This window comes from Phyllostomus discolor, chromosome 1, assembly GCF_004126475.2.
Source record: "Phyllostomus discolor isolate MPI-MPIP mPhyDis1 chromosome 1, mPhyDis1.pri.v3, whole genome shotgun sequence".
NCBI lineage: Eukaryota > Metazoa > Chordata > Mammalia > Chiroptera > Phyllostomidae > Phyllostomus > Phyllostomus discolor.
This window is the reverse complement of record NC_040903.2, coordinates 95,393,860-95,419,815: the sequence shown is the minus strand read 5'-3', so window position 1 is coordinate 95,419,815 and position 25,956 is coordinate 95,393,860. Positions and strand designations below refer to the sequence as shown.

The following is a 25,956-nucleotide window of genomic DNA, read 5'->3' as shown; positions in this document are numbered from 1 at the left end:
ATAAATCTCACTATGGCTTGCACTCTCCTCATGTCAAGCCCACATTACACTGATTCTGAATGTCATTCCAATGTGATGACCTCAAGCTAAAAATGCTCTTAACAACAGTGGTTGGGCATGAAATACTCCAGAGTTTACTTATCAGCAATAGTGGGTGTTATAATTTGTAGGAATTAGATGTCAGCTCTCCAAAAAATTGTTGTATATTTTGATTCTACAAGCTTGCTTTTAAAGACCAGTTTTCTGTTAATCATAATCTTTGCATCAATAAAATCAACATGTAGGCTAAATATGGCTAAGATATAGATCACTTTAGGTACTCAGAAACATACCAGTTGTCATCATAAGTTAAAGTTCTCTTTCTAGGAAAATAATTTTAAAGTATACAGAGGTAATTTGAATTTGTGAAATCAGTGTTGGATTCCAAAGAATTGAAAAATTCTTGTTTAACTTGGCTGCCCTTTTCTGTTCACCATCTTTTTTTGTGGTTATTTCAAAAAATATGTCACCTTTTTACTGTAAACTATTATAAAATTGACAAGTCGGGTATAGTCAGTTCATCTTTTTCCAGGTACTCTATGATTTCTTAAAAAGTCATCAAACAAGTTTGAAAAAATAGCATATTTTTTGTATTATTGCAAATCTTTTCTTCATTGTATCCTGAATGTATTTCCAAGTTAGAAGATATTCTTCTTGTCTCACAATTAGAAAATGCAATTTTATGACAATCTGACATTAAAAAATTAATAGCCATTTTGTAAGAATATGTCTAAGGAGATCATCCTTCATTTCAATTAGATAAAAACTTTATAATGTCTTCTGCACATGGTAAGGAAACTAAAAAGCAACCAAATTTTAAATTATGAAAGCTTCACTATCATAGTTAAACACATCATGTCCCTTTTTTGCATTGTATATAAGGTGTGCAGAACATTTTGCAGATGAGATCTTTTTATTCTCTTTGATAAGAAGTTTACCCACCATATGGAATTTGCCAAAATTTATGTTGCCATATCTGCAGAATATTGAGAGAACTAAAGTATTGTGTTTGAATATCAGCAGACTTTTATTTTATGTTTTATTATGCAGTTTTATTAAAATCTTCATAGAAATCAAGAACACAGTTTAAACTTTAACACTACATTTTTAATTCATTATTTTATTTTTTCCATCACCATTTATCCCCCATATACCCCATTTGACCTCCACTCAGCAGCCTCCTTCTGCCACAATCACCAACACATGAGAGCTACAAGGATCATTTTGTGTGTGCATAGTCACTAATGTGACATATGACATGGTTGTGGGAAACATGAAATCTGAAATCTGACAGAATCAGCTCTACAGTGTGAAGGTTCAACTCATGTGTTATCAAAATTTACTCTTTTTGTTTTTCCACAGCACAATTTATTTAGTACCTCAGAATCAGGAAAAATAGCTTTAATCATTTTCATACAGCTATCACGGGAACAGTACAATACTGTATGTTTGTTCATGTGATATGCCAAAACTAATTCCACAGCTGCTGTTTTAAGCTGAGCATCGCTGTCTTTTGGGAAACACAAAAACTTCTGATTGATTTAGACTCTTGTGAGTGCTTTCATATTCCCTTTTTCACTGCACACAATTTCAAATGCTTTTTTAAAAATTTAATCTTTATGGTATTTTTTCTATATCATTTAGCATTATGATATTTTTTATATCATAATACTCCCCGCCCTGGTAATCCCCACACTATTGTCAATGACCTTGAGTTCTTTTTCCTTTTGTTCAATCCCTCCACACCCTCACCTCCCACCCCCTAGCTGCCATCCTGCTTTCCATCTAAGAGTCTGTCCTCGTTTTCCATGTTAGTTCAGTTTCTTCATTAGATTCCACATATGAGTGAAATCAATGGTATTTGTCTTTCTCTGACTGTCCTATTTCACTTTGCATAATGTTGTCCCAGTCCATCTACACTGTTGCAAAGGGTAAACTTTTCTTTTTTTATGTCTGAGTAGTATTCCATTGTATAAATATCCCATAGTTGTTTTTGTCACTCATCTACTGATGGACTGCTTCCATATCTTGGTGATTGTAAATAATGCTACAATGAACATAGGAGTGCTTACGTCCTTTCAAATTAGTGTTTTAGGTTCCTTCAGATATATCCCCAGAACTGGGATCACAGGGTCAAAAGATAGATCCATTTTTAATTTTTTGAGTTATCTCCACACTGCTTTTCACAGTGGCTACACCAATCTTACTTCCCACCAACACTGCAAAAGGGCTCCCCTTCCTCCACATCCTCTCCAGCACTTGTTTGTTGATTTATTGATGATAGCCATGCTGACAGGTATGAGATGATAACTCATTTTGGTTTTAATTTGCATTTCTTTGACCATTACTGACATTGAGCATCTTTTAATATGTCTATTAGCCATCTGTATTTCTCCTTTGGAGAAGTGCCTTTTCAGGTCCTTTGCCCATTTTTTAATCGGGTTGTTGTTGTGTTTTTTTTTGGGGGGGGGTTGGTGTTGAGTTTTCAAAGTTTTTTTATAAATTTTTTATATTACCCCCTTATCAGAAGTATCATTGAATATGTTCTCCCATTCTGTGGTTTGTCTTTTTACTTTGTTGGTAACTTCTTTTGTTGTGCAAAAACTTTTTAGTTTGATTTAGTCCCATTTGTTTATTTTTTCTTTTGTTTTCCTCTCCTGGGCAGATATATCTGATAAGATATTGCTATGAACAATGTCTGAGATTTTGCTGCCTGTTTTCTTCTTTAATATTTATGGTTTCATTTACGTCTTTGATCCATTTTGAATTTATTCTCGTATGTGGCATAAGAAAGTGCTCTAGTTTCATTTTTCTGCATGTTTCTGTCCAATTTTCCCAATATGAGTTTTTGAATAAACTATCTTTAGCCCATTGCATGTGCTTGCTTCCTCTGTCAAATATTAATTGAGTATAAAAGTGTGAGTTTATTTCTGGGCTCTCTATTTTGTTCCATTGATCTATTTGTCTGTTTTTTATGCCAGCCTCATGCTGTTTTGATTACTATGGCTTTATAATATAGTTTAATGTGATGTAGCATGATTCCTCCAATTTTGTTCTTTCTCAGGATTGATGTTCCTATGCAGGGCATTTTGTGTTTCCATATAAATGTATGAAATATTTGTTCTAGTTCAGTGAAATACATCATTGGAATCTTGATAGGAATTGCATTGAATCTATAGATTGCTTTGGGTAGTGTGAACATTTCCATATGTTAATTCTTCCTATCCATTAACATGGTATGTGCTTCCATTGATTTCTATTTTTTTATCTTTCCTGTATTTTTTTCACTAACATTTAGTCTTCTTTTATGCCCTTCCCCCAGCAATCACCATAGTGTTGTCCATGTCCATGAGTCCTTTTTCTTCTTTCTTTCTTCAGTGTCTTAAAATTTCTGAGTACAGATCTTTTATATCTTAAGTTTATTTCTTGGAATTTTTTGTAGCAATTGTGAATGGGATTGTTTTCTTAATTTCCCCTACTGTTAGTTCATTATTGACATATAAAAATACAACTGATTTTTGGATATTAATTTTGTATCCTGCTACATTGCTCAATACATTTATCAGTTCTCGTGGTCTTTTGGTCAAAACTTTGGGGTTTTCTATGTATAGTATCATTTCATCTGCAAATAATGACAGTTTTACTTCTTTCTTTCCAATTTGGGTGCCTTTTATTTCTTCTTCTCTTATTGCTGTGGTTATGACTTTCAATGCTATGTTGAATAAGAGAGTTGGAAAGAGACATCCCTGTCTTGTTCCTGATCTTAAGGAGAATGCTTGTAGTCTTTCCCTATTGAGTATCATTCTAGCCATGGGTTTGTCATATATGGCCTTTATTATGTTTAGGTGTGTTCTATTCCCACTTTGCTGACAGATTTCATCATAAATGGGTGCTGGATTTTATCAAATGCTTTTTCTGCATCTTTGATAAGATCATGTGGTTTTTATCCTTCATTTGGTTTATGTGGTGAATCACATTTATTGATTTTCAAATGTTTTACCAACCTTGCATTCCCAGAATAAATCCCACTTGATCATGGTGTATGGCTTTTTTGTGCATTGCTGTATTTGGTTTGCTAATATTTGTTGAGGATGTTGGTGTCCATGTTCATCAGGGATATTGGCCTATAATTTTCTCTTTGTGGTGTCCTTACCTGGTTTGGGATAAGGATAACAATGGCCTAGTAAAATGCATTTGGGAGTCTTCCCTCCTCTTGAATTTTATGAAATAATTTCAGAAGGAGATGTCTTAGTTCTCAGAATGTTTGGTAAAATTCACCCATGAAGCCATCTGGCCCAGGGCTTTTGTTTGTTGGGAGTTTTTTATTACTGCTTCAATTTTACCAGGTGTAATCCATTTATTCAGATTCTCTGATTTTTTTCTGCTATAGTTTTGAAGGATTGTATATTTCTAGGAATTTAATTTCACCAAGTTGTCCAGTTTGTTGGCATATAGTTGTTCATAATATTTTCTTTCAATCCTTTGTATTTCTTTGGTGTCAATTGTTATTTCTCCTCTTTCATTTCTGATTTTATGTATTTGAGTCCTTTCTCTCTCTCTCTCTCTCTTTGATGAGTATGGTTAAAAGTTTGTCAATCTTATCTTTTCAAAGAACCAGCCTTTTGATTCACTGATCTCTTGTATTATTTTTTAGACTCTATTTGTTTATTTCTGATCTGATCATTATTATTTGTTTTTTTCTATGCACTTTGGGCTTGTCCTTTTTCAAGTTCCTTTAAGTATGAAGTTAGATTATATATTTGAGCTTTTCCTTGTTTTTTGAGATGAAATGCTATGAACTTCCCTCTTAGCATTGCTTTCCCAGTGTCCCACAGGTTTTGGATTGTTGTCTCCTCATTTTCATTCATTTCAAGGTATCTTTTGATTTCTTCCTTGTTCTCATTGTTGACCCATTCATGTTTTAATAACATGTTATTTAGCTTCTATGTCTTTGTGTGTTTTTCAGTGTTCTTGTGATTGATTTCTAGTTTCATGGCATTGTGTTCAGAGAAGATACTTGATATGATTTCAATCTTCTTAAATTTATTGAGACATTTTTTGTGTCCTAACATGTGCACTTGAAAAGTATGTATATTGAGGGTAAATGCTCTGAAGATATCAATTAAATTCATTTGATTCTAGGGTGCCATTTAAGGCCACTGTTTCCTTGTTGATTTTGTGCTTGGAAGATGTATTCATTGAAGTGGGATTTGGGATTTGACTTCATCCCTGACTATGACTGCATTTCTGTTGATATCTCCCTTTATGTCCATCAAGATTTGCTTTATATTTAGGTGCTCCTATGTTGGGTGCATAAATGTTTGCTAGAGTTGTTGGATTGTTCCTTTTGTCATTATGTAGTGTCCTTCATTCTCTCTTACAATATGGCCTTGCTTTTAAAGTCTATTTTGTCAGGTGTAAGTATTGCCACCCAAGTTTTTTAAAAAAATTTCATTTGCATGAAATATCTTTTTCCATCTCTTTACTTTTAGTCTGTGTACCTTTCAATCTGAGATGGGTCTCTTGGAGGCAGAGCCCCCCCACTGGGGACCTGGCCTGCAACCTAGCTATGTGCCCTAGACTGGGAATTGAACTGACAACACTTTAGTTATCAGGCCAGCACTCAATCCACTGAGCCACACCAGCCAGGGTGTGCATTCTTTATTTCTGATTGGTCCTTTTTCATGGTTTCTATGGTTTTATTCATGCTTTTGAGTATCCTTATTATCATTACTCTAAACTTTCTAACTGATAAGTTGCTTGCCTGCACTTCATCTAGTTCTTCTTCTGGAGAGTTCTCTCATTCTTTCATTTGGATTCTGTTTCTTTGTCTTCCCATTTGGGTTGCTTCCTTGTATTTCCTGCCTTCATAGTTAAACTAATTAGTAGTGTAGCCTTAAGCTGTCATCAGCATCCCAACTTAAGTTCCGGGTCATGGGGAAGAGTAATTTCTGTGGGTGGGGCTATTGCTTCCCCTCAGGCTGATGCCACTTAGAAGGGATTGCTCTACCTGAGAAAGATGGCTTCTGAAGTATGAGAAATGACTCAGCACAGGGATCCTGGCTGCTGTTCCTATAGTTCTCTCCCCAGAGCCACCAACCCCAGACTCTCCTCAAGAGTCTCTAATCTACTCTGCCCTCCCTTTGCTGGAGCCCAGGATAAGTGATTACAAATAATATTTTGTGCATTAGCCCTTTAAGAGGCTCTCTGTGTCTCCATCTATCTCTCCCTGGCAGACAGAAACCCTACTGCTTTTCACAGGTGGATGTTATCTGGGTTCCTTTCTGGGTCTGGTCCTGTAGGCTTCAGAGCCCAGCTTGGGTTTTAAACCCCACACTTCTCAGGGGAAACTCCCTATCTGCCGAGATATTCCTCTGGATCTTCAGCTGCCTCCCATGGGAGCCTAGCCATACCTCTCATTCCTCCCTTAGTCACTGCCAGTCTCATTGTGGTGAAGTAGTTTCTTCTGTCTGTGATTATAAGGCTTCTCTCCAGCTAGTGTTCAGTTAGTTATTCAGGGTGATTTCTGTACAATTTAGTTGTAATTCCAGATTTGTCCTTGGAGGAGGTCAATGTAGCTTCTACTTACTCCTCTGCCATCTTGGGTCTCCCAAATTCTTCTCTGCATCTTATGCAGCATGCTGTTTTGTTTATTTGTATCCTTCTATTACATTAAGATAACATAGTCATTTAGCCTTCTTTTTTGTTGCTATCTGGGTCATGCTAGTATTAGTATTATAATCGTTCTTATTTTTATCATCTGAACTCTTGGGAAAAAAGTGAATCCAGTATTAACAATGTTGAAATTAAATTAATATCATCTTGGTGCTAAATTAGCACTAAGAACAACAGTCAAACTACATAAAAAGGATTGTCAACAGTCATAGTTACAATGCTCTTAGGTTGCACACTTAAGTCTTGGCACAGAACAATGGGTATTTTATTATTGTCAACAGCAAGTCACAATTGCCAACATAAGCATTCTGGGGGAAAAACTGTGACAGCCACTGAAGGAAGCAGATAATCTATGTCATATCTCTCTACTACAAAAATAGTCACTTTCAGCCCCTGTCTTTTAAGCTGCTCCATTGATTTCGTACTGCCTCCTGACCTTATGTACCCATAACCAAAACCTGAACTTTTTCCCTTCTAGGGAGGTTTCCCTTGCCATAGGGCTTTCAGTGTTGCCACTGGGTATCCCAGGCAAACTGGGACAGTTGTCAGCCTCATTCTTCATTTTGACCCTGCAGGACATTTATGAGCATTTTCTCCTTCAATTAATCTGTTCAATTTTTTGTTCAAGAAATTGAGGTTAGTTTGTTAGTTTGTAGCCACACAGATGTGTTTAGACTAACAGTTGAATCTGGTTAGGTTCTCTGTTTATTGTTCTTTTAAAAATTGGAATCTTACTCTCACCACAGTGTTATTTCCCCAAGATGTGTTCTGCTTGTTCTGATTCATCTTTCCATTTCTAACTGTGGCATTCACTGTATGGGTTATTTTTCTTGTCAGCTTGTGGGGACTCAAGCTTGATTTTTGGATTACCCTAGGGATTGACAGTCTTACTAATTTTAGAAAATAAAATGTCTTCTGTCCTTGTGGTTTAGTACAGAAGAAAATGATTCACAAATACCTCTTCCAAGCCCCCTGGAAGAAACTGTGGGTTCTCTAGTCTTCTGGCCTCTCACATACTCAGAACTGGGAGATCTTTGCCCACCTATTCATTTCCTTTTTGGCCAATTTAAAGGCAACAGAATAGACATATTTATTGGGGCAAGTATGAAGAAAGAGGGGAGGAGGACTCGAGGTCCACAGATTTCTATGAACCACACACTCCTCCAAATTTAGTTTTTCCATTACCTTCCCTTAGAGATCCCACTTGCCTTCTCAGGCACTCATCCAACCTGAAGGAGAGAATTACCGGTTCTTTCCCATGTATAATTGTGCAAGCCTTAGTAATGTCTATCTTGTTTGAAGATAACATTTTCAGTAGGAGAAAATGAAGCAGTATTCATTTTTCACATTCCCAGAGTGCTTTCAAAAACTTTTAAAAAATTGTATTCCATAGTCTCAAAAAAGAGAAGCAAAAGATAAGATTTAGGGGTAGACATACTCCTTTTTTTCTAAGTTAAAAAGACATTTTATAAATAAGCTGATATTTAGTTTAAACAAACTCATATCTTCCTTGTGAAAAATTGTGTACTGTGATGCCTATTCTGGAGCACAAATTCACATTTCAAAATAATAGATAAAATATGGAAGGCCAACAATTAAAACAGCAATAAACAAAACTACATATATTTTAAAAGTCAGTCTTAAACACACAATTTGGGGTTGGGCATAATTTATTATGCTGGATACATTTAGAATTCATGAGTGATGCTAAATTATTACTTTGCCCAAAGTGGGAGAGGCCACCACCTAAAACTATATGTTATAAATATTAAAGACATCCCCACCTTAAAGACTTATGTGGCCAATAAATTGTGAGGGCCACTATAGATCTGTTCTGGGTTAATCCAACTCTTTGTACTCATAATTCACAACCAATTTATCCCCCACTGACCATTAGTTTAAATAGTAAAAAAGCAGCTTAGAGTTCAAGGTTAGAATTTATTTCTCCCACATTGTTCTCTTAATTTTTTCTGGTAAGAAAACATAAAATTTCCATCCAGTAACCTTTATTCTAATTTGAAAAATCTCTGTTTTGGTCTTAATCCTGAAAATCAAAAATACTTAGATAGCAATGGTGACAAAATCAACAGACTTTAAGGGTCCAGAACTATGTAAACCAGATAGTTCACTCATTCCAATGATTTTTACATATAAGCAACCTGTTTTTTAAAAGCTCAACTTTTATTTATTTTAATAGTATGATCACAAAACATTAAGGAGTTTGCATTTGTTTTGTGGCTCTTGCCACATACAATGCTGCATCATTTTTATTTACATAAATGTTTCTCAAAATAGGCTATGGCTTGAAGACAAAGATTACCCCATTTCAAACTTTTTTGCATTGCTATGGCAAATATGTCCCAGAAATGTATTTTTAATGCTATGAAAAAAGTGTAAAAAATAGCTGTGAGCTCAAACTCCAAATCTACCACTAATAATCAGTATAATTTTTTAAAAGATTTATTTTTATTTATTTATTCATTCATTCATTTATTCATTCATTTTAAAGAGAGAGAAAGGGAGGGAGAAAGACTGAAAGGGAAACATCAATATGAGAGGGGAACATAGATCATGGGCTTCTTGTATATAGCCCAACAGGGCATCAAATCCATAACACAGGTGTGTGCTCTGACCAGGAATCAAACCAATGACTTCTGCTTTACGGAATGATGTACAACCAACTGAGTCACACTGGTCAGTGCATAATTGGTATAATTTTTTATCAAGTTCTATTACTATGAGTTAGGTATCATAACATTAGCTTCTTCACAGTGTTGTGAAGAACAAATAAATTTACAAGTAAAAGGCATTTTTAAGAGTGAAAAATGTTTTATAAATATTAGTTATTATCATGAGGAAGAAATGGGAGACAGAGTGAGGATATTCCTTCCTAAGAGGAAATCTTATCTTACTCTTTAGTTTAAATGTCATATTTCCAAAATAGTTCCCAATCAATTTTTTAATAAAAAGGGATCATCAGTGATGTCTTTTCATAGCTAGAGATTGAAGTGAGCTTTAAAGGAATTTGCTAAATTAAAGATTTGTATGAGAAAGAATATGGTTTCCTAATTAAAACCAAAGTCACTGGGATAAAGGTAGTCATGAAAGTAGTGAAATTCTATTTGGGTATGGCCTTGGCTTCTGCAATTATGGCAGGAGACTGCTGCTTAATGGCTTGTAAAGAAAAGTCCCTTCAGCATTAAGTCATGATAGAGGTGTTGGAGCAGGGGCACACAGGACAACAAGACTCTAAAGCATAGAAACATGCCACAATCCATAACATGGTCAGGAGCACTGGTGTAGATTCTGAAAATACATTTTCCCATCCTTCAGTTTACTTGACAAGAATTGCAAATATTTGAGAAAATAACATGGAATGTTTATAGTTCTTCACCTGACAGGTAGAAAATTGCAGGAAACTAGAATGTTAAAAGAGTGTGCATGAACAAGAAATGGTCTCTGAGGGGTATCTGTGTTTAATCAGTTAGGCACTAATGATAGGGAGTTTAAATATTTGGAGTTTTCATGTACAACTATTTCAGTTGCCAGAATATTGGAGCCAGCTATCCTGATTCCCCTCAATGAAAATTGCTTCCATTCTTTTAAACACTTTAATGCTTCAAGCTTCTTTTGTGGTACTTATATGATATGTTTTGTGTTACAGCAATAAGTGCTTGACTTTGCTCCACTACTGAGCTATAAACAGCTTGAGGGTTGGGGCCAACATTTTACTCATTTTCAGGATTTTGAAATTAATACATAATGATTGTTAGGTGAAATTAGAGAAAGATTATGGTAGAAATAGAACAAAACTTAGCTCCTGGCATTATCTCAAGCAGTGAGAAATTTATCACAGCCTATTGGCATCTCGGCACTTTTATGAGGACACAGGTGTTGAGCACTGATAGCTACCATGGTCCATCAATTATCACAACATTCTGGTATCTCTCCTTTGGGGACCAGAGATTGATCATATTGGAGGTAGATGTCACTTTGGATTCTTTTCCCTTCCTCACACACAGGGCCTGGAATATGTTGACACGGAGCTCCCAGATCCACTTTTGTCCTCTGTTCAACCTGGTATGGAGACTCTGCTGGCCTGGAATGCACTGACCAATCAATGGCCCACAACTCAGCTGCTTATTCAAAAACAAAAACTGGTTGACAATGTTTAATATTCATCACCTAGGACTGAAAATTGTCTGTGCCAAATTTCAATTATGTATTCTGTTGAAAAGTGACTTTAGGCTTTGTTGATGAGTTATTTTTAGATAGTTTTAATGTTAAAAACCATCCAAAGGAGAGTGATTATATGTTTTAGTAGATGAAAAAGGCCAGGGATGTTTTTAAAAGCTAAAAGAGCTTAGGTTACTATGCAATATTTTATAGGGATTGCTACAGGCTATAATCACAGTGTTTTAATGGTTTTTAAAAAATGCATTCACAGTGCTTTGTAACATTAGAATTACTAGAAACATGTATATAATGGCAATGATAATGTTACTGTATTATTTAAATAGAGCTCTATAGTTCACAAAGCAGTTAACAACAATGTTAGAACACTTTTCTAACAGGAAAGCAATATGTTCCCAATAAGGGAGATCCCTTGAGGGCTGTAAAGATGCTGTAAGTGTATCCAGGAGACCTGAGTGGCTGTTTGAAACAGAAGAAAACAGCAAAAATCAAAGTAGGTTGTTAGAGGAAGCTTCAAGGTCACTGCTATCTTGGTTACTGTAGGCTTTACCCCCAGCTAGCTAAAAACTGATGTGAAAGTTGGTGATCAAGGATAACAGAATATGCTACCACAAAATATGCTCCTCTGGCATATTGATTAACTTGAACTGTAAAACACTTGAAAAAGCGCAAGCAGAAAGAGGCTTTGTTTGAACTCCCTTTATTTGCTTAAAGATAAAAGAAACCCAGTTGTCATAAACTTCCTCCCCATGAGTTTCTTCAACCAAGAAATAATGGACTGTCATCAAAGGAGAAGAAACCGGAAGTCAACACTACACCCTGACACACTTTGGTGCAAACTTTCCACCTATTCTTCTAACAGCCATTCATTTTTCTTAAAATCATCCACTCTCCCCTATAAGAGGCCTCTTCCACCACTTCTCTATTTAGATGGTATTTGATCCTGAATTGTAAGCCACTCTTTGAGTTACTTATTTTTACCTGACTTATCTTCTCATGAGGTTTACATGTTAATAAGCTTCTGTTTTCCTTTTGTTACAGAAGTCTTAGCTAAGAGCTCAGAAAGGTAAAGAGAAGATTATCTTTTCTCCTCTGCAATGATTACTACAATTGTTCAAAGAATGGGGGTGATGACGGAGGGATAACATGGTGGATATAAGTAATAAATGTAGAAGAAACCTATAAATACAGTATTTCCCCCTCTCCCATACCAAAACCCCAAGGATCTGTCAGTATTTATAATTATATCAAGCCTGATTATATTAGTAATTTTATTTAAAAATATTTTATTCAAAAATTGGTATACATCAGCTGTCAAGATTGTCAACTTTCAAAATTGTCAAAATGTATATCCCCAAGCCTTGAACATCTACTATTTCAATCCAGTAAATTTACACAATATCTGGAGTTTACATTTTTAACATAAGACTCCACTGATAATTCTAATGGTATTGAAATTAGCATCACATTTTGAGAAGCACTAAGCCTTAGTACCTAGTATAGTATCTGGTGTACAGTCAACTTTCTGTGAGTAGTTGCATGAAATGGTTTCTTCAGGAAAAAAAAAGAATTTATCTGTTTCTTATTTTTTTAAGTTTTTTTTTTTTTTAATTTTTAGAGAGGGGAAGGGAAGGAGAAAGAGATGGAAAGAAACATCTATGTGTGGTTGCCTCTCACACACTCCCTACTGGGAATCTGGCCCCCAACCCAGGCATGTGCCCTGACTTGGAATCGAACCGGTGACTCTTTGGTTTGTGGGCCTGATTCAATATCTCATAGTTTGGGGTTTGCCTCGAAAAAGAGATGTTAAGTAACTACTGAGCACAGAAAACTTGTCTAAAGTGTTTAGAACATATTTCTTGCAAAGTGTTTTATTCATTATCTGATGTTAGCTTGGTCTAAGAAATACATATTTAAAAGGCAGTGAATATACCAAACATTTATTTACATTTTTTTCTTAACTTTTATGTTTAGATGTCTCACTTTTTTTTTCAGTATCAGAAAAATATAGTTTTGTATGTTTTTCTAGTCTTATGGTTTTTTTAAACCTTGGGTTCTCTTTTATTATAAATAATTTATTACACTAAAAGAATTTACTTTGTATATGATCTGACAGTGGCTTTAATGTTGGTCTTTTGGAAATGATCACCTGTTTCAGTCTAATTTTAAAAATATTTTATATTTGCCATACTAATTTGAATTAGGATCTTTGTAATATAGTCTACATGTAACATTTATATACTTTTTTTCACTTTTGTAGATAATTTTGTCCATTCCACAGATTTTCTACTTACAGACAAGTTCTATGCTGTTTTATTTTTAAGCCTTATAACACTTCCACTACTTGGTACTCTAAGCCTCTGACCATTATTTTTTATTTTCAAAATGTCTTTGTTTTTTCCTCAGTTTCCTTCCACTTAAAGATGTTAATAAATTTTAAAATATTAAACATTGTATTTAGGTTGTATGACGTATCAGATAACCTGAGGAAAACTAACATTCCTTTTATAATTGTGCTTCTATTCTTTTAGAAATATGATATAACTTACCTAAAAACAAGTTCATCTTCTTCATTCAGTAAAGTATTGAAATTTTCTTAGTCCCTAGTCACTTATTATTAAATTTATTTCTAGGTATTTATATTTAGTGTAAATAATGTTTTTACTCAAGTTATTATATTTTGATGTATTATATATCAATTTACATAGATTTATTTGTTGAAATCATTTTTATTGTTAATTTATTACAGTTGCCCCAATTTTTCCCCCTTTGCCCTCTCCCACACATCCTACCTCCTGGTACCACCATCAGTTCCCACACTGTTGTCCATGTCTGTGGGTCATTCATATGTGTTCATTGCCTAGTACTTTCCCCTTAGTTTCACCTTTATCCCTTCCCTCCCCTCTGGCCAATTTCAGTCTCTACCATGTTTCCATGCCTGTGGTTCTATTTTGTCCCTTAGTTTATTATTTCATTAGATTCCACCTATAGGTGAGATCATATAGTATTTGTCTTTCACCTCCTGGCCTACTTCACTTAGCATAATATTATCCAGTTTCATCCATGCTGTCTCAAAAAGTAGGAGCTCCTTCTTTCTTTCTGCTGCATAGTATTCCATTATGTAAAATGTACCCAAGGTTTTTGATCCACTCATTTACTGATGGGCACTTAGGATGTTTGCAACACTTGGCTATTGTAAATAGAGCTGCTATGAACATAGAGGTACATAAGTTCTTTTGAATTGGTGATTTGGGATTCTTTGGGTATATTCCAAGCAGTAGAATCACTGGGTCAAAAGTTATTGCCTTTTTTAGTTTTGTAAGGAAGTTCCATACTGTTTTCCACAGTGGCTGAACCAGTCTGCATTCCCACCAACAGTGCACTAGTGTTCCCTTTTCTCTGCATCCTTGCCAGCACTTGTTGTTTGTTGATTTTTTTATGATGACTATTCTGACAGGTGTGAGGTGATATTTCAGTGTAGTTTTAATTTGCATTTCACTGATGGCAAATGATGTTCAGCATCCTTTCATATGTCTCTAGGCCATCTGTATGTCTTCCTCAGAGAACTGCCTGTTCAGGTCCTTTGCCCATTTTTTAATTGGATTGTTTGTCATCCTGGTATTGAGTCTTAAGACTTCTTTATATTTTGGGGAGATCAAACCCTTGTCTGAGGTATCTGGCAAATATGTTCTCCCATACTGTTGGCTCCCTTTTCATTTTGATGATGGTTTCTTTAGGCATGCAGAAGCTTTTTAGTTTGATGTAGTCACATTTGTTTATTTTTTCCTTTATTTCCTTACAGTAGGAGATACATGGGTAAAAATACTGCTATGTAGCATATCTGAAATTTTCCTGCTTATGTTTTTCTCTAGGACTTTTACGGTGTCACAATCTATATTTAAGTCTTTTATCCATTTATTTATTCTGGTATATGGTGTAAGTAAGTGGTCTAGCTTCATGTTTTTGCATGTACCAGTCCAGTTCTTCCAACATCATTTATTGAAGAGGCTATCTTTACTCCATTGTGTGCTTATGCCCCCTTTGTCAAATATTAATTGAATGTAGAGACTTGAGTTTATTTCTTGATTCTCTATTCTGTTCCATTCATCTATGTGTCTATTCTTATGCCAGTGCCAGACTGTTTTGATTACAGTGGACTTGTAGTATAGTTTGATATTGGGTATTTGGATCCCTCCTACTTAGTTCTTTCTTAAGGTTGCTGAAGCTATTCAGTCTTCTTTTTTGGTCTCATAAATTTTTGAAATATTTTTTCTAGATATGTGAAATATGCCATTGGTATCTTAATAGGAATTGCACTGAATCTACAAATTGCTTTGGATAGTATGGGCATTTTTAATAATGTTAATTCTTCCAATCTGTGAACATGGTATTAACTTCCATTTATTTGTATCTTCCTTAATTTCTTTCATTAGTTTTCTATAGTTTTCCAAGGACAGATCTTTTACCTTCTTGGTTAGGTTTATTCCTAGGTACTTTATTTTTCTTGTTGCTATTGTAAGTGGGACTTTTTCCCCAGTTTCTCTTTCAGTTATTTCATTGTTGGTGTGCAAAAATGCCATTGATTTCTGAATATTGACTTTGTATCTTGCTATTTTACCAAATTCACATATTATATTGAGTAGGTTTTTTTATTATTGATTATGCTATTACAGTTGTCCCGATTTTTCCCTCTTGCCCCACTCCACCTAGCACCCACCACTTTGTCAGGCCATCCCCACACCATTGTCCATGTCCATGGATCACAGGTATAAGTTCTTTGACTACTCCATTTCCTATACTGTGCTTTACATCCCTGTGGCTATTATGTAACTACCTATTTGTACTTAATCCCCTCACCTCTTTACCCATTTCACTGACACCCTCCCATCTGGCAACCATTAAATCACTCCCATTGTGTCTCTGTTCTTCTTGTTTGCTTAGTTCATTTTTAGGATTTAGTTGTTGATAGATATGTGTTCATTGTCTTTTTATTGTTCATAGTTTTGATATTTTTTTGAATAAGTCCCTTTAACATTTCATGTAACAATGGTTTGGTGATGATGAACTCCTTCAGTTTTTTTCTTGTCTGGGAAGCTCTTACCTGCCCTTTGATTCTAAATAATAGCTTTGCTAGGTAGAGAAATCTTGGCAGAGGTCCCTGCTTTTCATGGCTTCAAATATTTCTTGACAATCCCTAGAAGCCTGCAAGCATTCTTTTGAGAAACCAGCTGACAGTCTTATGGGAACTACCCTGTAGGTAACTAACCACTTTTCTCTTGCTGCTTTTAAGATTCTCTCTTTATCTTTAACTTTTGGCATTTTAATTATGATGTGTCTCAGAGTGGGCCTCTTTGCATCCACCTTGTTTGGGATTCTCTGTGGACTTGCATGTCTATTTCCTTGACCAAATTAAGAAAGTGTTTGTCATTATTTTTTTAAATAGATATCCAATTTTTTGCTTTTTCCCTTCTCCTTCTGGCACCCCTGTGATTCTAATCTTAGAACACTTGAAGTTGTCTCAGGGGCAGGTTACACTATCCTTGTTTTGGGGGATTCTTTTTTTTTTTCTTTTTGTTGTCTAATTTGTTGTTTTTTTTTTTGCTTCCTTATGTTCCAAATCACTGATGTGATTCTCACCATCCACTCTACTTTCATTTCCCTGTAAATTGTCAGTTCAATTAGTTTATCCTTTGCTTCTGACTAGATCTTTGTTATGTTGATGAGGTCCTCACTAAGGTCATTGAGCATCCTTATAACCAATGTTTTGAACTCTGCATCTGATGGATAACTTATCTCCATTTAGTTTAGTTCTTTTTTCTGGATTTTAGATCTATTCTTTCATCTGGGCCATGTTTCTTTGTCTCCTCATTTCAGCAGTCTCCCTGTGTTTGTTTTTATATACTAGGTATAACTGCTATGACCAGGCATTCTTATGGAAAAATCTCTGTTAATAGCTTGGTTGGGTCCTTAAGTTGGGTGGGACAGAGTCTCAGGGGATCTCCAGAACCTGGCAAACAGTGTTATCCAAGTTTATGGAGTGTCATATATGACCCCTGCCTGCCAACTCTGACTTTATGGGAGGAGGGTTCAGAAAAGGGACAGTGGCTTCTCCCTACCTTTCTGTCTAGAGAAAGCTGTCCACTAGCTCCTGCCTTGATGCCAAACACTTCAGTTCCTCCCTATATGCCACTGGTGCTTTTCACTCTGCTATCCCAGTGCTGGAGCTCAGAGGGAGTGAGTCTGAGTGAGTCCATGTGTGGGTTCTTTGAGAGGAACTGCTTGGGACTCCAGAAGTCTCTTCCACTGACTCAATCCCTGCTGGTTTTTACAACCAGAAGTTGTGGGGATTATCTTCTTGGCACCAGAACCCTGGGCTTGGGGGCCTGGTGTGGTGCTGGGACACTTAGATCCTGAGATATGCCTCCTGAATTTTTATGCACCACACATGGATGTGGAACCAGCCTGTTCTGCTTCTTCATACATCCTATCAATCAGGATAGATATGTTTTCTTTAATTCTGTAGTTGTCTGTCTTCCTTTCCACTCAATTTCTGATGGTTCTGAGTGATGGTTGTTCTATATTTTAGTTGTAATTTGGTGTGGTTGTGTAAGGAGGCAAGCCATGTTTACCTATGTTGCCATCATGACCAGAAGTCTACAATTTTCTGTACACATAATTGTGTCATCTGTAAATACAGATAATTCCAGTTCTTCCTTTTTTATTTGAATCTTCTTTTTTTTAATCTAATTGCTCTGGCTAGCACTTCAAGGACTATTTTAAATAGAAGTAATAACAGGCCATCCTTGCCTTGTTATCTTTATAGATATGGAGTCAGCTCCACAAGGAGACAGGGCTGCTTCTGGGAATATATGAGAACCACAATTGTTCAGTCATCCACTGGGGTACATGCCTGCCTTCTCAAAGTAGTTTTTCCCAGTCTTAGACTTTACCAGGGTTTCACAACCTGGATCCCAAGATTCATAATGGTTCTTTATGCATAAACTGCTGTCTAATTGTTGGTTCTGTGAGGGAACAAATCTAGGGATCTCCCAATCCCCTATTTTGCTAACATCACTTCAGCTATTTGCATTTACATTTATTTTATTTTTCTATTCTGTGTATTTAATGAATTCATTAAGCTTTATATTTATATATAATAATTTTCTAAGTAAACTTAATTAAGGTTGCTTTTTATTTTTAATAATTTTGCATCTGAGGATATGAGTGATTTCTGAGATACAGAAAGATAACCACTAAAAGACATAAGCAGGCTCCATTACAAGAATTATTGTATTTAGAGAAGCTCAAAAACATGGCTTTCTTTCATGTGTTTATTTTTCTCCCAGTCCAGGTGACATTTATTACACAGGGGTCATTTTATTATAAAGCAGTTTTGCCTGAAAACATAGTTAACATTCTAATTTTATCAAGTGTCCAGGAGAACAGACCTATAAGTTAACCAAAAGCCAAATTCCCATTCAGAATAAGTGCTTAGAAATACAGGTCCTATTATTTTTTGCATAATTAAATATATATTAATGCACTTTGTTACCCTGTCTATATAACTTAATATTTCTACCTTAATGCTCAATTTCTTTTTTTTGTTCTCCATATTTTTTTCAGGTAAAATATGGAAATTATGCTTTTGTATGGGATGCAGCTGTATTGGAGTACGTGGCTATCAATGACCCAGACTGTTCCTTTTACACTGTTGGGAACACAGTTGCTGATCGGGGCTATGGAATTGCACTGCAGCATGGCAGTCCATACCGTGATGTATTTTCACAAAGGTAAGATTTGTGTGAGGTCCAAATAAAAACAGAGGAAATATAGAAAAAGAAAATCCACCTGATTATCTTATCAAGTTTATTGTATTTTATTTTCTTTGTTTGAAAAAGCATAATAAATGACAAGAAAAAAGTGGTTATATGACATTCATTTCCTAAAACATGTACTGAAGTATTATTATTTTTATCATCACTGAACATATTCTCAAAAAATTTTATGTACAGAAGAAAGTAATGTGTTAATAATCTCTTTAAAATTTAATTGAGCAATTTAGTCTCTGAATTTTTAAAGACTAAATCTCATAGTTAACAAAATTAATTTATGTCTAAGAATATTGTATAATAACATAAATTTCAGGACCAAGTTAAAGTGCTAATATACTGAAGCCCATAAAGATAGGGATATTTCCATTTGAATTTTAGAAAAGAAAAGTATAAGACTATTGTAATCTATCACCTTGTGTCAAAATATATGAGACTTCTTCATACAATTAAGAAGACAGTTTAATAAAAAAATTATACCCATCCTCAAATCAGAATTTTCTATTACATGTTTTTTAATAAATAACATTTTGAAATCTATATGTAATATTAACGATATATATGAAAGTCTGGGGCCTGACAGGAATTCAAAATATCACTGCATTCCATTGTGTCTGCTACCAAACGAACTTGGACCTAAGAGAGAGTAGTATCTTTCAGGTAGAAGTATTTTCCATCTGACACTGATAGTACAATTTATTTATTTTCTAGTATTCTTCTATGTATTTTCTAAAAGCTAATGCCAGGCCAGGAGGGCTACTCCAGGTAGTATTAATGCCACAAATGTCAAACTATTTGAGTTGTATTCCTCTAAATTCTAAAATAACAAAAATAAAATGTGTTCTATGTTTAAAAAGGAGTAAAAATAAGTCAGAATTTGTTATAACTCTTCCATTACTTCACTAACAATCCTGGGCTCTCTCCTTGCCAGCAGTATAGGAAGTTGGATGAACCCTCAGGTCTTCTGTTAGTCAGCTTTCCTATGTAGCAAAAAAACCCAGAATATCAGTGACTTTGAAGAAGTTATTTCTCAGTCACAAAACATAAGGACTGTGACTTGGTAAGTTCTCCTCCAAGTTATGGGTCAACAGAAGGTTTTTCTATGCAGCTTCTTATTCCAAGGCTTAGGCTGGAGAAGTAGCCCTATCTGGGACAAGCTGCTTTCATTGCAAAGAGCCCTTGTAAAAGAAGCTGTTAGAAACCGGTAGTGCCCCATGTGCCTCTTGCATGGATGTGGTATATGTCACATCTGTCAACAAACCACTAACTAAAGGGGCCCAAGGCCAAGCCCTGGCCAATGGGGTAGGTACATGTATTCTGCTTAAAGGGAAGACGGGTATAAATAATTATGAACAATAATGCAATCTACTAATGGTCCCCTGTAATTCTTAAAAATTCTAAGTATAACAAAAATGAAATATGCATAAAGTGGGAAGTAAAATATTAAAGTATAGATAATGATTAGTCAATCTAAGTACCTTTGCTGATGAGTAGATTCTAATGGAAACAAACTGGAAATCAGTATGTCATAGGGAATCTACCTGCTAGGCATGTGCAATCTAGTTGGAAATGTAACACCCATGCATACAAAATAATAACATTTACTTATATACAGTATTGGCATTGCTCATTTATATTGTGTTAAGTGGTGTGGTTGAGATATTGAAAGACGTGAATACCATGAAGAATAAAGGGTCAATCAAAGGAAGCATGAATGAAAGTTCTCCAGAGGAGGTAAGCTTTGAACTTGACCTTGATGGATTAGTAGAGAATAGACTAAACTGAAAAGTTGATAATTCTTGGAGAAACAATGAAATCAACTGAAGTAGAAGAGAGAAAAATTTACTGGGAAGAATAAGAACATCAAGTTAATTTGAAAGGGAATTTGAAGTTCAGAATTCATATTATAGGTCACAAGCACCTACAAGAAGCTATTGTCTACTTCTGGAGCCCAGGAGTAAATTGAAAAAGTTGATATTTAAGGGAAGGTTAATCTAGTTTTGATAAGAATGATAAATTCAAATAGGCAAAAACTAGAACAAACAGGAAGGCATGAGATAACAAAGGCCTGGTCTAGACGGGATCAGGGAAAATGAGGAGAAAGGAACTAATGGAAGAGATGCTTCTAAGTAAAGAGGCATACTGCTGTTTTTAGGAATTTAGAACAGGGTGGAAAGCATAATAGAATGAAAGAGATAACTGGGGTTTTACAGTGGAAGACCAGAAAAGAGTTTAATGGATCTTAACATGAACCAGGAAACTGAGGAAAAGAAAAAAAAATCCCTTAATAGCTTTTTCTTCACTACAAAAATAGCTTGTTTCCAGACCCAATTTCTGGGGCTCTTATGCCAAAAAATGAAGCCAGTAAATCAATATGTAAACATAATGGCAATTAAAGAAATATTTAATAAATCACATCAAGTGTTCCATTTATCATTATCCTTGTATTGCTTTACCTAACAGAGATTTTAATTCTGACCAAATGTATACTCCAGGAAACTACTGAAAATTATTAATCATTGAACATTATTCTTCTTTTGTTCAATTTGCATTTATAGATGTTGACAACTTAAATTGTCTCTTTCTGTAGAGTTTCTTAATAATGACATTCCACATCTCCCTTCCCCGTACATCTGGAAGAAGAGAGAGCCAGGAAAGGAACAGTATCTGACAATCATGGATATTCCAACTCCTCTCTTTATGTGCATGTGCTACATTAATCTATCACCCAAACTCTTTTCCTGAATTCAGAAACTATTTGCCTTTATTCCCTTTTGCTAAAGCCATTAGAGAAAGAGGTCTCTTTTTTAGTAGCTGATTTTAAAAATTACAAAGACAATGAAATTTAATCACTGTAGTATACTTTAGAAATTACTAGAGACAGCAATGATACATCAGCTTGCCTGGGCCATCAAATAAACTAGGTTATTGATTGCCATTGTGATTATTTTCCATGAAAATGACAGTATTCGGAGTGATTTTAATAAGTAAAGGTTAATTATTTATCCGGTGACTCCTGCCTATACTATTACTTATAAGATATCAAAGTAACTTAATATTAATAATATTAATATATAAAATAAATATTATATAGTGACATGTAACTACATTGATGATCTGCTCTCTGCCCAGCATCTTACATGCTTATATATTTTGACACTTCAGAGCAATCATATGAATGTTGTACATTTGTTACTTATACATTTGCATATTAGTGCACAACTATTATACTACAACTATATATGCTGAATGGATTGGCCTGAGCTTTGGCAAACATTAGGTTAGGCACTGGAGACATAGGCTATAGTGATACACCTACTTGCACAGTTGTATCTAAGTGGACACACACAGAATAACTTTTAAGGACCAGAAAGTACTGTAATGTATATAACCACAGATTTTGATAGAAGTTTTGTTTCCTTGGTCTGTACAAATACTAGGTGACTTGGTATCAGAAGCTGAAGTAGTTATATATCTCACTAGATGGATCAGAGTACTAGTGTGCTGGGTAATGTTTGCAATTCTCTGACACTATTTGTTCATCAAATTTTTAAACTTATTTCTTTGTTGCAGTTGACATACAATATTTTATTAGTTTCATGTGTATAAATGGTGATTAGACATTTCTGTATCTTAGGAAGTTTTCCCCCGTCTAAGTCCAGTAACCACCTGGCATCACACAAGGTATTACAATATCATTGACTACATTCCCTTTACTGTACTTTACATTCCTGTGACAGTTTTTACAACTGGCAATTTGTGTTTCTTAATCCCTTTCACTTTTTCGCTCATCCCTCCAACCCCACCACATCTGGCAACCATCAATTTGCACTCTGTATCTATGTTTGTTTCTGTTTTGTGTTCATTTTTTTTGTTTTTTAGATTCCATATATAACTGAAATTATATAGTATTTGTCTTTCTCTCTGACTTTTTCACTTACAATAGTAGCCTCTAGGGCCACCCATGTTGCCATAAATGGTAAGGTGTCATTTATTTTTATGACTGTGTAATATTCCATCATATGTACCACATCTTATCCATTTGCATATCAGCGGTCATTTAGGTTGCTTCAATATCTTGGCTATTTTAAATAATGCTACAATGAACATAAGAGTGCATGTATCTTTTGGAATTAGTATTTTAGATTTCTTTGGGTGGATATCTAGAAGTGAAATTGCTAGGGCATGTGGTATTTCTATTTTTTTATATATTTTTAGGAACTTCCATGTCTTCCACAGTAGCTGCACTAATTTACAACCCAACCAACAGAACACAAAGTTTCTCTTTTTTATGCATCCTTGCTGACACTTGTTCGTAGAGTTATTGTTGTTGGCCATTCAGACAGGTGTGTGGTAATATCTCAGTGTGGTTTTGATTTGCATTTCCATAATGATTAGTGATGTTGAGTATATTCTCATATGTCTTTTGGCCATCTGTATGCTGTCTTTGGAGAAGTGTCCATTTATGTCCTCTGCCCATCTTTTAATCAGTTTGTTTATTTGATGTTGAACTGTATGAGTTCTTTATATATTTTGCATGTTAATTCCTTATCAGGTATGTTGTTTGCACATACCTTCTCCCATTCAGTAGGTTGCATTTTTGTTGATGGTTTCCTTTGTTGTGTAAATGCTTTTTAGTTTAACATAGTCATTCCCATTTGTTCATTTTTTCTTTTGTTGTTTTTGCCCTAAGAGATATATCCAAAAAAAATTACTAAGACTAATGTCAAAGGGTTTATAGCCTATATTTTCTTCTAGGGTTTTTAAAATTTCAGGTCTTATATCTAAATCTCTAACCCATTTTGATTTTATTCTTATATATGGTATAAGAAAGTAGTCTGATTTTTTTTTGCATTATTTATTGAGTTTTCCCAACACCTCCTATTGAAGACTGTCTTTACCCAGTCTTACACTCTTGCCTCCTTTGATGTACATTAGATGACCTTGTAAGAGTGGGTTTATACCTTCTGGTCTATCTATTGTGTTCCCTGATCTAGGTGTCTGTTTTTATGCCAGTCCCATGCCATTTTGATTACTATAACATTATAATATGGTTTGACACTGGGTGATCATACCTAGTGTCAAGCTTTGTTCTTCTTTCTCAAGGTTGCTGTGACTATTTGGAGTCTTCTGTGGTTCCATATGAGTTTTAAAATTGTTTGTTCTACTTCTGTGAAAAATGCCTTTGGTATTTTGATATATATCACATTGCTTCTGGACATTGCTTTGGGTACTATGGACATTTTAACAATGCTAAGTCTTCCTCATCATGATCACAGTATTTCCCTCCACTTATTTCTGTTCTCTTCAGTTTCTTTATTCAGTGTTTTATAGTTTTCCAAGTATAGGTCTTTTACCTTAGTTCATGAAATATTTTTATAGCCCTTGTCTTATAATAGTTTTTAGTATAAAAATATTTAATCAAAAATTGTTTCATTAAAGACAGTTAATAGATAACTATTCAGAGTAATATTATGTTATTGATAAAACTGACTCTAGTGTTGGTCTTGTACTCTTAACTATTTGTAGGCTAAAAAGGTGACAGAAAATATTAATTGAGCTTTTAGTGTGAGCTCACCTTTGTTCTCAGATTTTAATAGGTGTGAAGAAATAATTAATTCAGGGATCTAATTTTATACTTCACCAGTGAAAGAGTGACTTTATGCCTAATGGGGTTTGTCCTAAACTTTGGGAATAGAACCACTGACTAACACAAAGACAAAGACATATTTCAAACCTCACAGAGAATTTTGTTGGATTCGTGATAGTAGCTCAGATGCATAAACAATGTATCAACCTAATCACAGAATTTCAGAACTTTAAGAAAGTGAATGAACAGGTTCCCTTTTTATCAAAATGGAACTAGTCCAAAGTGGTAAATGACTTGCTCTGAACAACAAAAAAAGGAAAAACTTAAGATTTCTTATTTCACATTCAGTTTTCTAGCTACCATGTACTCTCTCTCCCTTTATCTTTCTTTTAAAAGCATATAAGAATAATATGAATCATACTGTATAATGCTTTCTCTGTGCCAGACACTTAAACATGCAAACTATAAGTACTATATCCACATTTTATGGTGCAGAAACTGAAACATAATGAGGTCAAGTAATTTGTCCAACTTCACAAAGCTATTAAGTATCAGAGCTGGGGTTCAAATCCAGTCTGGCTCCAAAAGTTGACAAGCTATGTTTAAAGGATTCTCTCCCTTCTCCCTCTCTCCCCACAACCCTGGCATAGAGTAGAATTAATCATAATCCTTGATGTATGATATATTTTAATTATACAAAAGTAGCCATTTATGGCTACTTTTAAATTCTTTAATATAGTTTATTTTTCCTCTTCCACTGTTAACAATTAGAATATCTGGTTATTTACTTTGTATTTTTGCTTAGACTCAGAAAACAACACCAGATCCTTTTTATATCCCCCTATTTTAATACTTCTTACAATCTGCCTCTTGGGTCCTGTCTCATGTTTATTGTCCCTTTGAGCCCAGGCTATGTCTGCATATCACTAGCACCTACCTTCATGGTAGCATAGGGTATTTAATAAATATTTAATGAATGAATAACAGATCTACCTAACTTTTTGGTCAAAGATCATTATATCTACTTATATTTAAATAAACTAAATACCTATCTTTGCATTAGCTCGATATTTAAAGTCTTCTATTTCCTCTTATAATTATTTTTTTGATTTCTTCAATTTTTGATCAGTTTATAATAAGAACTGAGAAGAAAACTAATACATCACACATCTACCTTTCTTTTCAACTCCCTATTCTAAGAAGTTTTATACTTTTGTTTCCAAAAGAAAGGTAGAAAATATTCTTTTAACTTGAAAGCACAGAATTGTAACTTTTTTATTTCCCAACCAGAATGAGATACTTTTCACTCACTTTGTTCACTTTTCATGAAGAGAAAAACATCAACCTCTACTGATTGCCCAGTTAAAGGCTCCAAAATCAGTCAACATGAGGCAATCAAAGAAAACAGTCATTGTGTGTTTGAAAGGACAGAGAAAGGGATCAACTTCACTGGAGAGATTATTGACATGGGGATATAGGTAGAGAAACTAAAATCAAATGTGTTATATCAAAGTATTGTAGCTGCTATGTATTAAGCACCTACTAGGCTAAACACTTGAAATATTTCATATGTTTGCCATTACATGGCAAACTGAGACCCAGACTTAAGTGTATTACCAAGGTCACACA

The 25,956-nt window shown here is 34.7% G+C and overlaps 1 protein-coding gene across 2 annotated transcripts in view; it reads left to right on the top strand.

Moving 5' to 3' along the window:
* Positions 1-25,956, top strand: part of GRID2 (glutamate ionotropic receptor delta type subunit 2) — a 1,446,155-nt gene that overhangs the window by 1,250,446 nt on the left and 169,753 nt on the right. For both annotated transcript variants that reach the window (XM_036026381.1, XM_028505846.2), the window contains exon 14: positions 18,532-18,698. In XM_036026381.1, coding sequence (XP_035882274.1) covers positions 18,532-18,698 — 167 coding nt within the window. The remainder of the gene's footprint in view (positions 1-18,531; positions 18,699-25,956) is intronic.